This window comes from Artemia franciscana, chromosome 15 (genome assembly GCF_032884065.1).
Source record: "Artemia franciscana chromosome 15, ASM3288406v1, whole genome shotgun sequence".
In the NCBI taxonomy this organism is placed as follows: Eukaryota; Metazoa; Arthropoda; class Branchiopoda; order Anostraca; family Artemiidae; genus Artemia; species Artemia franciscana.
In genome coordinates, this window is record NC_088877.1 from 708,117 (window position 1) to 721,455 (window position 13,339).

The following is a 13,339-nucleotide window of genomic DNA, read 5'->3' on the forward strand; positions in this document are numbered from 1 at the left end:
GTGTTTTGGCATATTTGGTTCTATGTATAGTGGGAACTATAAGCAGGTGGAATTGGTTTTCTGATACATAGTTGAAGTCTCTCCTTAATCCTTAGAAGTTCCTAGTTGACCGTTTTCTGTGGGGTCAGCAGTTAGACCTATCTGAAGTATTTACTTGTACTGGCATTCTAGGAATGAATTAATTACTGAAACTGAAACGTTTTGGAAACTGATGAAAAAACAGCTGCGTTGTTTATTTTTATAAATATGCAAAATTTCTGTTTAATTTACAACCCTGGACAAAGAGTACGTTGGTGTCCCGCCGGTTCAGCATTACCGACCCCATTGCACCTCACATTAAGCGTCGGACAGAATTCTTAAAGTTTGGACCAGTGGCATTGAAATTATGATTCGTCCAAATATCTGTGTGGACAGTATGCATATAGTATCTAAGTTTTGGTTCTTTTGTTTTGTTTTCTTTTTACTGTATTTATTTACCCCATTGTGGTCTTGTACCGTTTTTATAATGGGAAATAAATTATCCATCTATTTAAAACCTCAACCGTTTTCTGTGGGGTCAGCAATTAGTACTATCTGATGTATTTACTTGTGCTGGCATTCTGTGAATGAATCACTAACAAATACGAGCATATTAAGAACTTATAATTACAATTTAAATTCGCGCATCAAGTTTTTAACATTGTGTTAATCACCTGAAAAAAACTTCGTTTTGAAATCGACATTTTTATTGCATTAATATTGACGTAATCATATAATGTAGTCAATTTTAAATAGGGCTGCCAAAGGGGACAAAATTATCGCCCTAAAGATTAATAGTTTCATTTTTGAGTAGCAAAAATTTTAAAGACATAAAATTAAATGTAAACCCAAATGCACAAACTAAATACCCAAAATGCCCTAAGATAGACTTTAGGCGACTGAGAATGGAAACACTGACATAGCTTCCAAAGTGAGTTTATAAAAAAGGGCCTGCTCGTCAAATTAAATTAGAATTTCATGGATGGTGTAAACACGCATATACTACATGGTACACGATATCGTAGTACATGTTAACGAGCCACTTTGAACACCACACGTTCTAGCAGGATCAATTTTGGGCAAGAATTCCCATTTTAAGGAATTTTATATCAAAAGTGCATAGCTGACATACAGAGAACCAGACAAAACACACAAGGCAACCCAACGTCTTTACGAATAGTACATGATATGGTTCTTTCACACTATGGCCTACAAACTTTCACACCAGCATGAGAAAAGACATTATGTTCCGTTTTGCAATCTTACAGAGCAAATTTTGTCCGTAAATGCTAAGTAGACTCGATTACTGCTTGGAATTATAATTTCTACTTAAAAATAGAATTTCTGGATGAACAATTAATAAATTTTGAAAATCACTTAATATACTTTTAATTGAAAGCCATTCATACTTGAATCTCCCTCTTTGTTCCACGTTTTCGACTTTTGAATAGTTTGCTTTTGATGATTGTGATTATCTTAGATCATAGTTATAGCGACTTTATTGATAGTTACAATAGCTTAGAGCGAAAGCTGCTTTAATGAGCCACTTTTGACTAGACAGAAAATGTCTAATGAGATAAAATTTCCTCTTGGGTCAAATAGCATATTGGACAAGGACATACGCATAGGAAGAGGGGGGGGGGGGGGTTCTGAGCCTGGTCCTTAAAATAAAGCAAAATTTAATTTTGTATTATAGGGCCCCTCTGAAAAATATTCTTTCGGAAGTGGCCTCAGGAAAAAGGGGCTACTTTTGAAACCAAGATAAGTGATTTTTGTATAACCTAAGAAAGATATTCATAGAATATTAATCAGTAGTATAGAGAATTTGGCCACAAGAAAAAACCTACTTACCATCTCTCAACCAAAAAGCCGTTTTTTACGCGCATTTCCATTTTTTCACAAAGCGCCAATACTAAAACAACATAAATATGGCCAGACCTTCATAAATAACAGAAAACATACCTTAATGCTGTTTCAGTCAAATAACTAAAACAAACACAAATTCACTGGAATCTAGAGAAACTTTAAAATTTTACAGAACTACACCAAAACTTCTAGATAACTCTGTATACTATTCCAGCGATATCAACTAAAATACTTATAAGCAACTACACCAGTCAGAAGCAGCAACATTCCTCCAACTGCCATGGCGTAGGGGCTACAAAGCATCGCTTTACGTCTTTGACTCCTTTCTGAAGCCTCCATTTTTTGTTTTATTTTTCTTACTTTTTCTTCTAATTTATTGTCTTTCCTCCTCTGTCGCACTTTTGGCTCACTGTAAAAACAGAAAATTAACAAAACTTAGCTAATTAATTGAATTAAATAATTCATTTTAACATTAAAAAAATTAAATTAATATTAGAAATAATAATTACTAATATCATAATTAAATATTTAATATTAAGTAATAATAACAATAAAGCCAAAAGTACGAAGAAGCACTGATAATTTTTTTTTAAAGTTGGGTCAGGTGCGCCATTTAAGGCTAGTAGAAGGAGGGGAGTGTAATAAAAAATAGTAATAACAACACTAATTACTTACATCATCATTAGTTATTCAATATATGGTGATGATAGCAATCAAGACAAAAATACGAACAGTTAATAATTTTTGTAGAGACGAATCAGTTACTCCATTTAGGACATTGGGGGGGGGGAGGGATTATTGATTAACAAAGAGTTGTTAACAACGATTCTCAAAAATCAAACATGAAATACAAAACTGTAGAATACAAAAGTGTTAAGTAGCAATTTTATTATTTAAATTCTATTTACTTTTCCGCTCAAAATCTACCAGCATTTGTTCTTTAACAACGTCTTGAATAATAGGAGAACGTTGCAAACATTTACTGGTAATATTCTTGTTAGAACAGCGAAAAGTCCAGGATTTATTTTATTCCTCAGTTATTACTATTATTTTTTTTTCTATTTAGCTTTGCACTCAAATCTATCAACAACAGATCTCTATCAAGATTTTGGACAGTGAGAATTTTACCAGCACTTATTGGTAAAAATTTTTGATAGGGCGACAGGAAGTGCAGGGTTATTTCATTCCGTTTTCTTTTTTAAACCTCGTGCTCATAATCCAAAAATTTGTTTTCTAGAAACATTTCAAACAATTAGACAATTTTCACCTACAATTTTTATTTTTTGCTAGGACGGGAGAAAGTCGACAATTGCTTTATTATTCTGCGCTCAAAATCCATCAACAGTTGTGTTCTAATAATGCTTTTTATAGTTAAACAATTTGTCAACTACTTTTATTGCTATTCTTTGCTTAGTCAACAAAAAGTCCAAAGTTTTTTTTTTCTTCTTCTTTTTATTCTAGATTTATCATTCTATAAAAATCTAGAAAAATCATATTCTAGAAAAATCATTGATAAGTTTTTTCAAGCAACGTTAACATCCAGCATCCAGTAATGATGTTATGAAAACTGGAGCAAGTGGGCGTAGAAATCCCGCCATAGATTAGTCACGCAAAATAATAAAAATGGTGAGAGGGGAAGGAGGATATTACTTTGTTCCAATGATAATACTTAAAAGGGTAATTTTCAACGAATATATAAAAAAATGTATTTTTTGAAATCTAAAAGGGGGAGGGGATATAAAATCTAAGGAGGGAGCGAATGTTCCTTTGCTTCCGTCCAAATTGGCGCTACTGTTTTAGACCATAAGCATTTGAACATGTTGGCTAGATTCTGGCTCATTGGAGGAGGCTCTGACTACTCTTTGGGCCTTGTACCCCCAGCTCAGGAACGCCCGCTGGGGCCATGTCCTTTGAGTTCAAATCCCATGACATTAAGATATCTATGCTAATTTATCCTTGTTTGGCTTTAGTTTCTTATGTAAGTTTTGGGGGTTCTGATAACTCTCCTGATAAACAGAATTGGTTCCTGCGCACGCGCCTACAACAGTTTTTTTTCTTAAGATTTTCTCGCGTTTTACGAAACATACCTGAATAATGATGCGAGAATACAAACGATCAGAGTTGATTTCATAATACAATCAAAACCAGTCACACAAAACGCAAGCACACATAGAGAAACAAGTCCCTCAGAAACAAACTTAAAAAAAAACAAGAAAGCCCAACAAGGCAACTATATGAAAAATATTAAAGCCCCAAGTAAAAACAGGAAAATCATTGTTAAAACATTACTGTTTTTCAGTTTACATACAAAAGGACAGTCCATATCAACATTAATACCAAAACATATTTTGGCTTTTGTCACTGCATATATTGAGCAACATAGACAAACCAGATATGTGCGCAGAAATGGGGCTAAATAAAAAAAAAGCAAAAAAGCCATATGAGCTATAAAAGCATAATAATTTTCATTTAGTATGTTCTAACTGTGCTTTGAGTTTTATCTTGAAAATATTTCCATTTTTTTTACTGCTAATTAAATAAGCACTTCGTTTTTGTTTTGTGACTCTCTCCTCAGTGTTTCACTGCTATTTTTATATAAATAACCTTTTCAAAAATGTTTATTTAGGAGAGACCCCCTGCCCCCCGAAAAACAGTGAAAAGCAAAATATGCTTCCCGAAAAACGTTAAAAACTGGAAAGGCTATTTTTTCTTAATTCCCATAAAATAGTTTTCAAATAACATTTTACTATTAAGATTAACCGAAATACCTGAATCAGCTATAGATAGTAACTACTAAAACCAGAAAAATCATTGTGCGCGCCAGTAGAAAAAAAAATGTATTGTTTTTCAGTTTACTTACAAAAGAAGAGTCCAAATCAACCTAAGTACCAAAACATTTTTTGGCTTTTGTCACTGCAGATACTGAGCAACATAGACAAACCAGATATGGACGAAGAAATGGGGCTAAATAAACAAAAAAAAGCAAAAAAAAAGAAAGCTATATGAAAACTCTTCCTATTAAAACCCCGTCTGCCAAGAAACAAGTAAAAGTATACGAGTTGGTTCTTCAGAGGAACTGAATACTTGGGGCCGTACTATGGGGTAAAATAAAGTGATAAAATTCCCCACTTTCCTTAGCAACGAACCATGTCCTGCATCTCCGAAAATTAATCACGTCTAGTTGATACAAGGGCTATTGAGCTGCCAGAAGTTTAAATAAGGGTGGGGAAGAGTCGTTCGATGATTCGTCGACCTAAAATTGCTTACCAGTAAAACGACTTGTAGTAGTAGTCCAGGTTTTACTGAGAGAGAGAAACTAAGTCTAGGTACCAACAAGAGTCAAATTTCGTCCCAGGATCATATTCATTCTTCGATTCATGTTCATTTCATTTTTCCAGCAGGCAAATTATGTTCAACATAAAAGTTGAACATACGTTCAACATATTCACTCGTGGAATAAATTATTGGTATTTTTTGTAGATGGGTATCAAAAAGAGTCTTTTCATCCTAAGCCGTTAACGAGAATTCAGAAAAAATCCCTTTTGATCAGGCACACAAATCAAGATCCACATGGCAACGTTGCATGCCCATTTTCGCTCGCCAAAATAGCCGTTTTCTTCAGGCCAAAACTTCAGAAATTTTAAATTTCATTGATTCTGAACTTTAGATTTGCTTGATTCTGAATGATGTTTTTCTTTTACCATATTCGTTTTTTGTTTTCCCTTTTCTTATTATGTCTATAAAGCATAATCACGTCTAAAGGCACTTTGATTGATAAACAATATGATAATCTTGTTCTTTAAAGAATAAGAATCTTAATTTTATATTTATCTCTAATAAACTGGCTGATCTTATCTCTGGTAAAGGGGCTATTCCCTCCTCAATGCCTCACTCTTTACGCTAAAGTTTGACTTTATGTTCAATTTTTCAAGAACGACTCCCAAGACACAAGAAGTCAGATAATTAGAAAAATAGCAAGCTTTTTTAAATGTACTAGGAAACTTTAGCGTTAAGAGCGAGGCATTGAGAAAGGGGCGACTCGCCTCATATACGTAATAATTTCTGTCTGTTTTAAGTTTTAATGTTGTCCCTTATTTTCAGTTGAAAAAACTTGTTTCTTTAATTTAATTGATTAGGGACAAGCCAATCCTTTGTCCATGTTATGGGTATTTAGCTAGTTTTTGGCTATAATTTAGGCAACCATATAAGGGTAAGGTTCATTTTGTTTTTAATTTTTATAATGTATTCTTTTTAAATCAGATCGCTACAATCGAGAAAAACTCATATCTTTATAACAGACGTATCGGACATTCACATTGAGCATTATTAAAAGGTAAGTTTGTCATCATTTGCGTTTTTCCTTATCTTTATATATTTTGTTTATTTTACTTTATTATTATTACTATTCCCGTTGACAGAAGCTTCCGAACATGAAGCTGAAATACTAGGAATTTTCCTTTTTTTTATTATTAGGGTAAATGGATATTTTTTGTTTTTTCCCAGTCTTATTTGAAATATTATACACATTTTTCTATGTTTTTATTTCGTTTTATTTGTAAATAGAACGGCACTGTGGTTGAAGAAATTAATTGTGATCGTGATGATAATGATGATTATAACAGTGACAACAATAATAGTGATGAGCCATTCAGAAATGTCAATCAATGGGGAAGGGAGGTGATTGTCCCCTCCCCTATAATTTGGGAAATATATTTTGATATTATCATAAAAAATGGAAAAACAACTAAATTGCCTCCCCTAGATTTATATTAAAAAAAAAATATAATGTTCCTTATATTCTCGTGAATTGACCCTCTGTGCTAGCACTATTAGCGCTAAGAATCGGATACAGAAACACAACAAAAGATGGTTAAAACAAAAAAGAATTTATTGGGTAGGAAGCTATATAAAAAGCAGCGTAAGTTCGATAAGCACTTCCCCTATCTCACGAAAATATTGTTAAAACAAAGCGATTCCGAGCCGAGTGTCACAACAAAAACTGTGAGTGTCACAAGAAACCTAAGAAGCGATCTAAGATATTACGCTGAAAAGATCTTACTAACAAAAATAAAGAAAGTCTTCACTAAATATGACAAAAAAAAAAGAAAAAAAAGAATCAGATTCCGTTTTCATACACGCACGTCTAGGGGGTTTCTGTTTACCTTTCCTCGGGGCAGAGTTTTGTAGTTACATCAGGTACATTAAAATCCTTCATTCCTGCTACTGCTCCATTCCCGTTGGCTAGTGTGGAATCAACTGCTAAGTCGGATTTCAATTTCTTTGGCTCAGTTCCAACAGTTCTTTCTTCGTTATTTCTTTTCCGGGCATCATCAAGTCCTGCACATAAAAATGAGAAAAAATGTAAAAAAAAGTTTAGCTTAAAATGATTAGAATTCCACCACTAAGACATGCGAGCAGGGAGTATGAAGGGGTTGGGGCCCAGAACCGCTGAAATCTTCAAAATCTCTGAATATAAAGCTGGCAGGAAGCCTGTTTAATAATCCATAAAACTATACAACAAACCCAGCTAGTTCGGACTGTAGGTGGTTAACAAGGAGAGTTACCAAAAAACTTCATTACTCAATCAAATCGAGATGCCTTAATTAATTAAATATACTTTTCCGAAGAAAAGCCTAAAGCCTTAGTGTTGGTACTTTGCCATGTGATTGCACCTACCCACTGAGCTCCATGAGAGTTTTACTAAAGGGGACGAACAACCACTACATTTGTCTCAAAGTGAAAAAAAAACTTGGCATTCTGAATACATTCTAGGTTCAACAAAAAGTTTCTAAATACTAACTTTATCAGTCTAGCTGGCCCTGTCACGAAGGCTGGAACGACAAAACTACTACTACTACTACTAATAGCTCACTGCACCACCAAGCCGCCTGGGGCCAACACAGCTACGAACACTCTTCCTCCAACCTAATCTATTCAAGGCCCTCTTTACACCTTCCCAGGAAGTTCCCATTTCCTTTAAATCTTTATTTATGACATCCTCCCACCCCAGATGAGGACGAGGACAGAACAAAAGCTTTTAATTTACTTTTATAGAAACTTTTTGGACATCTTCAGTGAAGTAAACTTGTATCGTAATTACCACTGACATTACTTTCAAACTTAAGCATATGAAAAATATTACTAGAGCGAGAAGGAGATTGATAAAATTTAAATTTAAAAGATTCTAAGCCTAAAAAGCTCTTAGTTACCTCAAAATCGTTCCTGATGGATGTCAACTTTTAGTAACATCACCGTTATAAGAGTCTAGAACCTAGAACGCTCCTGTGGCTGCCAATCGACTGATAAAAGTAAATTTCTCTTACAGACAACACTGATAGAGACAGCAAAGGACAGATTAAAGCATCAGTAATTCTCTATGGGAGTAGTAATATATAGTAATTCTCTATGGGAGCAAAGGACAGATTAAAGCATCAGTAATTCTCTATGGGAGTAGTAATATAGTAGTAAGTAGTAATATATAGTAATTCTCTATGGGAGCAAAGGACAGATTAAAGCATCAGTAATTCTCAAAGGGAGTATTGTCTCAAAACCTAGCACGGAATATAGAACGTCGGATTATTACAGCCCAGAAAGAGAACTCAACCTACTTACTAGACTTACCTTAACCAGAACTTAACAATCAGTTGAAACAAAATCTATAAATAATGGGTAATTTTTGTTTTCAGGCGGTATAAAAACTTTTGTAATATAAAATGATTAATAAAAGTCCGAATGTTTCGACTTTACATCAGGAAGCCCTTTTCAACGGGAAAACAAAAATCTAATCTTCAGAAAGGGCAAACATCTGACTTGAATATGTACGTTACAATAGTATACAGAAGACATCTTGGCTTCTGCTTTGTGTTGTTAATTGATTGCATTTTATTTAAATACATTTTCTGTCGTCTTTCTTTTTATTTTTTGTACAGCCTTTGCATTTCCTTAGTTTTTTTTTCATATTTTGTATAAGCTTGCCTTTTTTGTTTATATATAATTATGTTTCCCGTTAATAAAGTCCTCCGGACGTGGAGTCAAAACATGTGCACAAACTAAAGCAACAACCTTAGGTTATTAATAATCTTAAGTCATTACGAAACAATTAGGGTTGTCAAATCTAGCTTGTAACACGACTCGAGTATTCTGAGCCATCACTTGGAGTATTTGTTGAATACTTAAAATGGAATTATAGCATATAGATAACGGTTCAAAATTATAAGCAAGATAATGAAAAAAACATATAGATACTAATTAAAACAATAACCTTAGGTTAATCTTAAGCCATTACGAAACGATTAGGGAGGCCTAATCTTAAGGTATATCGACAATGTTATGGGTAAATATCTAAGTACACAGAATAAAATTAGGTCTTTAGCTCTGAGGACTCCGTCCACTGAAAACACCTAGTAAAAAAAAACTAAATAGCCTAAATACTAAAAATAGCCTAGAATAAAACTAGCAAAATCGTGCTTAATTTGGGCCTAAGAACACTTGTTATAATTTCGTCAGCCCTCTTCCCCTCAGATAAATTCAATAAGCACTCCTGGATTATTGCTTTGCATTCTATTGTATACTATATATACAATTGCATTTAAAAAATACGAAAAACAAGAAAGACAAATGATATGTGTATACAGCCTGATGTAAATAGGTCTCTAGACCACACTGGCTTCTGATTTTCAGGCAATTTTTCACTTTCGGTAAGGTTCGGAAAAGACTCAAAGACCAACGCTCCAAAGAGAATACTCTGCCCTCAATCTATCAAATCAACACAAACTTACACCCTTTACTATACCCAATCAAGTTAATCAGTTTTTGAGGATCCCTTACTCCAAGAAAACACTATTGCCTAAAACGGAATATACAAAAGCCTATTATTTGGGCCTAAGAAGACGCGCTAAAATTGCATCAGCCCAAGGAAACAGATAAAGTAAAATACCCAAATACCCAAATGATATACTACCTCTCACTTTCAAAAAGGAAAATAGGCCAATATTCATTTTACAACAGGGTGTGGAAGCCATGGAATGACCTTCCACCTAAAACATTTCTAACGGATTCAAAACAAAACTAGCAGAAACAAATTTTCAAAGTAAATCATTTTTAAATAATTTATAGTATTATTTGTCAGCGTTTGTTGTAGTTGTTATTTTCATTGATTTGTATGTGTGTATCATGTTGTCAGTATTGTCATAATTTCTGTTTATTATGTTTATTGCTTATTATTATGTAAATAAATATATAAAATCACCTGGAATTAGATATTCAGAAGCGTGTTTATTTGGGCATAAAATGCATTTTTGCTTACGTCAGACCTCTAGTTCTCGGACGAATTCAGTGATTATCTGTAAATGTACTTGCTGTGCATACCTATGTTCTGTTATATGCCCGGAATTGAATTACAAAAACGAGAAAAACAAAAAAGGTATACAGAAAGGAATACACAGCCTGACGTAAAAAGGTCTTTAGACCACACTGGCTTCTGACTTTCAGGCACTTTTTCACTTTCCATAAGAGGAATTCTAAATGTTATGTTTACAGTATACATGTTTTTCAAGCCTTGGCTTCGCGGAAAGTTTAGAGTATACATGTTTTTCAAGCCCTGAAGACGGCTTAGCGAAAGTCTTTGCTAAAGTGTCTGCTTTTTTTTCGTATTTGTTTTTTTTTCGGTACATAGTCATATTGCTAACGGGAAAGATTATCATTGTTTTTTTTTCCGAATGGAAAATGAAGAAATTTACAAGTTTAATTTTTATACACAAAAATTCAGTTTTTAATAAAAGGAAAAAAAGTTATAATTTAAAACAATGTCGCCTAAAAAATTGCCGACAAGTCTTGGCAACATGGCAATCTAGGTTTGCAAAATGGGGCAGTTCTTTATAGAACGCTACAAACATGCCAAAAAATATACTTTGCAATGTGACGATTTAACTGGACCTTTATATAGCTTTATAACTTTTTCTTTCTATTTAGCATTCTCGCCATTTTCTTTTTTTTAGAAATAAAGCTTTTGACATTTTTTTTGTTTAAACAGAGGAGGCTGTAGTCATGAATTATCCTAGGTGTCTTAGGATAACCGTATTTAAGATTAATAGTTCACTTGGAAATTAAAAAATATTTATATATAATATTTTACATATAATATTTATATATTATATATATATTATAATAATTAAATAATAAAATATATTATAATATATTAATATATAATATATTATAATATATAAATATAATTATAATATATTATATAATACAAGAATATATTATATATAATATTTATAAAATATAAATATTTTACTTGTAAATTAAAAAAGAAGTTACATTGTAAGAAAAGTCTGTAAGATGGCATAAAAATGCGTACGACGATCGACGCCATGGCCTAAACTAGAGTTAGCAATTGGAGGGGGAGGGGGCAAGAGGATGACAGACGTCCCACCCTAGATTTTTTAGTCCCACCCCTATCCTAGAATTGGAAAGATACCCTTTTTGGTATTTTCATTCAAAAAATAGAAAAAAATTGTCCCCATTCATAGATTTTGAACAATATATTATTTTACATCTTAATTTTTATTTACCCACCCCCCGAAGAAATCTTTAATTGGCACCCATGACCACAGCGTATACTTTTTGGGATAATCGACCACCCTTTTTCAACAATACAGCTTTTCTTGCGAAGGGGGGGGGGTCTCTTGTGGTTGGCTTCGTCAATTTTTTTTTAAAGTTCCTCAAGTATATATAGTTACGTTTGAGTTTTTCTTCGTACTTTAAACCGTGTTCAGCAACGGTTTATTATATATCAAAATTATTCACTTTTAAGCAAAGAGGGGACAAAAACAGGGCACAGCTATGTAAGCCCAAAATAATTTTTTTTTAAGGTTGTTGTGTGTTGAAATGCCACCCCAGATCCAAAAGCACATTTTCATGCCAAAATTTACCTGTCATTCCAGAGGAGTATGTCGCAATAATGCATACAACCTTATGAAAAAAAAAACTATAGGTTATGCTCCACGTGGAGCACACGCCAACTCCCCAGAAGTGTTCTGGCCACCGCTATTACACCACCGAGTGTTCTCCCAAGAAGTGTTCTGGCAATTAAACACACATTTACATCCAAGAAAATCCCTTAGTCCTACCTATAGAATAATCTCCTACAGCAGATAGTTCAATATCTGGCAGTGCTTCATCAATATCTTCCCATTCATGCTCTTCAGAACTCTCCTCTACACTAGATGGCAAGCTAGGCAATGGCTTATTCGAAATTGGCATTTCTCTTTCTTCCTCTTCTTGTGTAAGGGTAACTGGAGAAGAAGGAAGTGACTGACTTCTTGGAGGCACAGGTGGTGGTAGACTTTCAATAGGGGGTGGAACTTCTTCCTCTTCTTCTATCCCTTCACCATCAGGCTCCTCTTCAAGTACCCCATTTTCAATTCCAGAGTCCGATACGTAGGGGAAAAGGGGGATAACAGCCTGAAAAAGATATTAAATTTTGAAATTTTCAGATATAAGACTATTTATTCTATTTTGCCAGATACTTTACTTTATTTTGCAATATTTTCCATTACAAAGGTTTCGAATTCCATCCCACTGATACTTTACAAAAAAAAGAGATTTGAAACTATTTCTCACAACCTGGGGCTAAGAAGCCCCTCTCTGTTAAAAAGAGATTTGAAACTATTTCTCACAACCGGGGGCTAAGAAGCCCCTCTCTGTTACACAGGGAAGAAATTTCATCCACTGGTCTATGTGGAAACAAGCTGCTACAGATGGATATCTATATTTTATCCTTAACATATTATGCACTATGTTCAATACTTGGATATATTTTAAGCAGTAATAGGTAAAATTCGTTCATCAGTTCAGGAAATTTCATTTCTTTAGTAGTAAAAAATATAGCCTATAAGTAGCCTAATAATAAAAATATAAGGCCTTAAATTCCTTTTCCTAGTTTAGACTATATGAATACTCCCGAATCAGCCACTCAATAGAAAAAAAAGAAATGAGTTGTGCTCAGATTACATTATATAATTTTAGAAAATAGTTTTTGAAGTAGTATATGGCGTTTTAGGAAAGAAAAAAGTTAGAAACACAGCTTGGAATACTAGTGGAAACGCTTGAAGTCTAGTAGAGAAAAGGAGGGACAATTACAAGAAGTATCTAAGCGATAGATCATATAAAAATAAGAAGAATGTAGGAAAAGTGGAAAAAGCATTAGAATATGAATTAAGGAGGTGTGCTGTTGAGGCCATAGATAAGACTATTGAAGATCTGGAAGATACAACAAGACGACATAATAGCAAAATATTGCAGAGGCATGTTAATAAATTGAGAGGGAATAGTCAATCTGTGTTCGTCACAGTTAGAGATAGGAATGGGGCAACAACTAGTGATAAGGAAAGAGTTAAAGAGAGATGGGCAGAAATTCTTGGGAATGTGCTAAATCGTGATAAATTTACAGGAA

The 13,339-nt window shown here is 33.6% G+C and overlaps 1 protein-coding gene across 1 annotated transcript in view; it reads right to left on the bottom strand.

Moving 5' to 3' along the window:
* Nucleotides 1-462: 462 nt before the first annotated feature.
* Nucleotides 463-13,339, bottom strand: part of LOC136036676 (tyrosine-protein phosphatase non-receptor type 2-like) — a 56,787-nt gene continuing 43,910 nt past the window's right edge. Inside the window, exons 7-9 of the mRNA XM_065718984.1 lie at nucleotides 12,015-12,348; nucleotides 7,047-7,221; nucleotides 463-2,293 (exon numbers count right to left, since the gene is read on the bottom strand). Coding sequence (XP_065575056.1) covers nucleotides 2,104-2,293; nucleotides 7,047-7,221; nucleotides 12,015-12,348 — 699 coding nt within the window. The 3' untranslated portion in view covers nucleotides 463-2,103. The remainder of the gene's footprint in view (nucleotides 2,294-7,046; nucleotides 7,222-12,014; nucleotides 12,349-13,339) is intronic.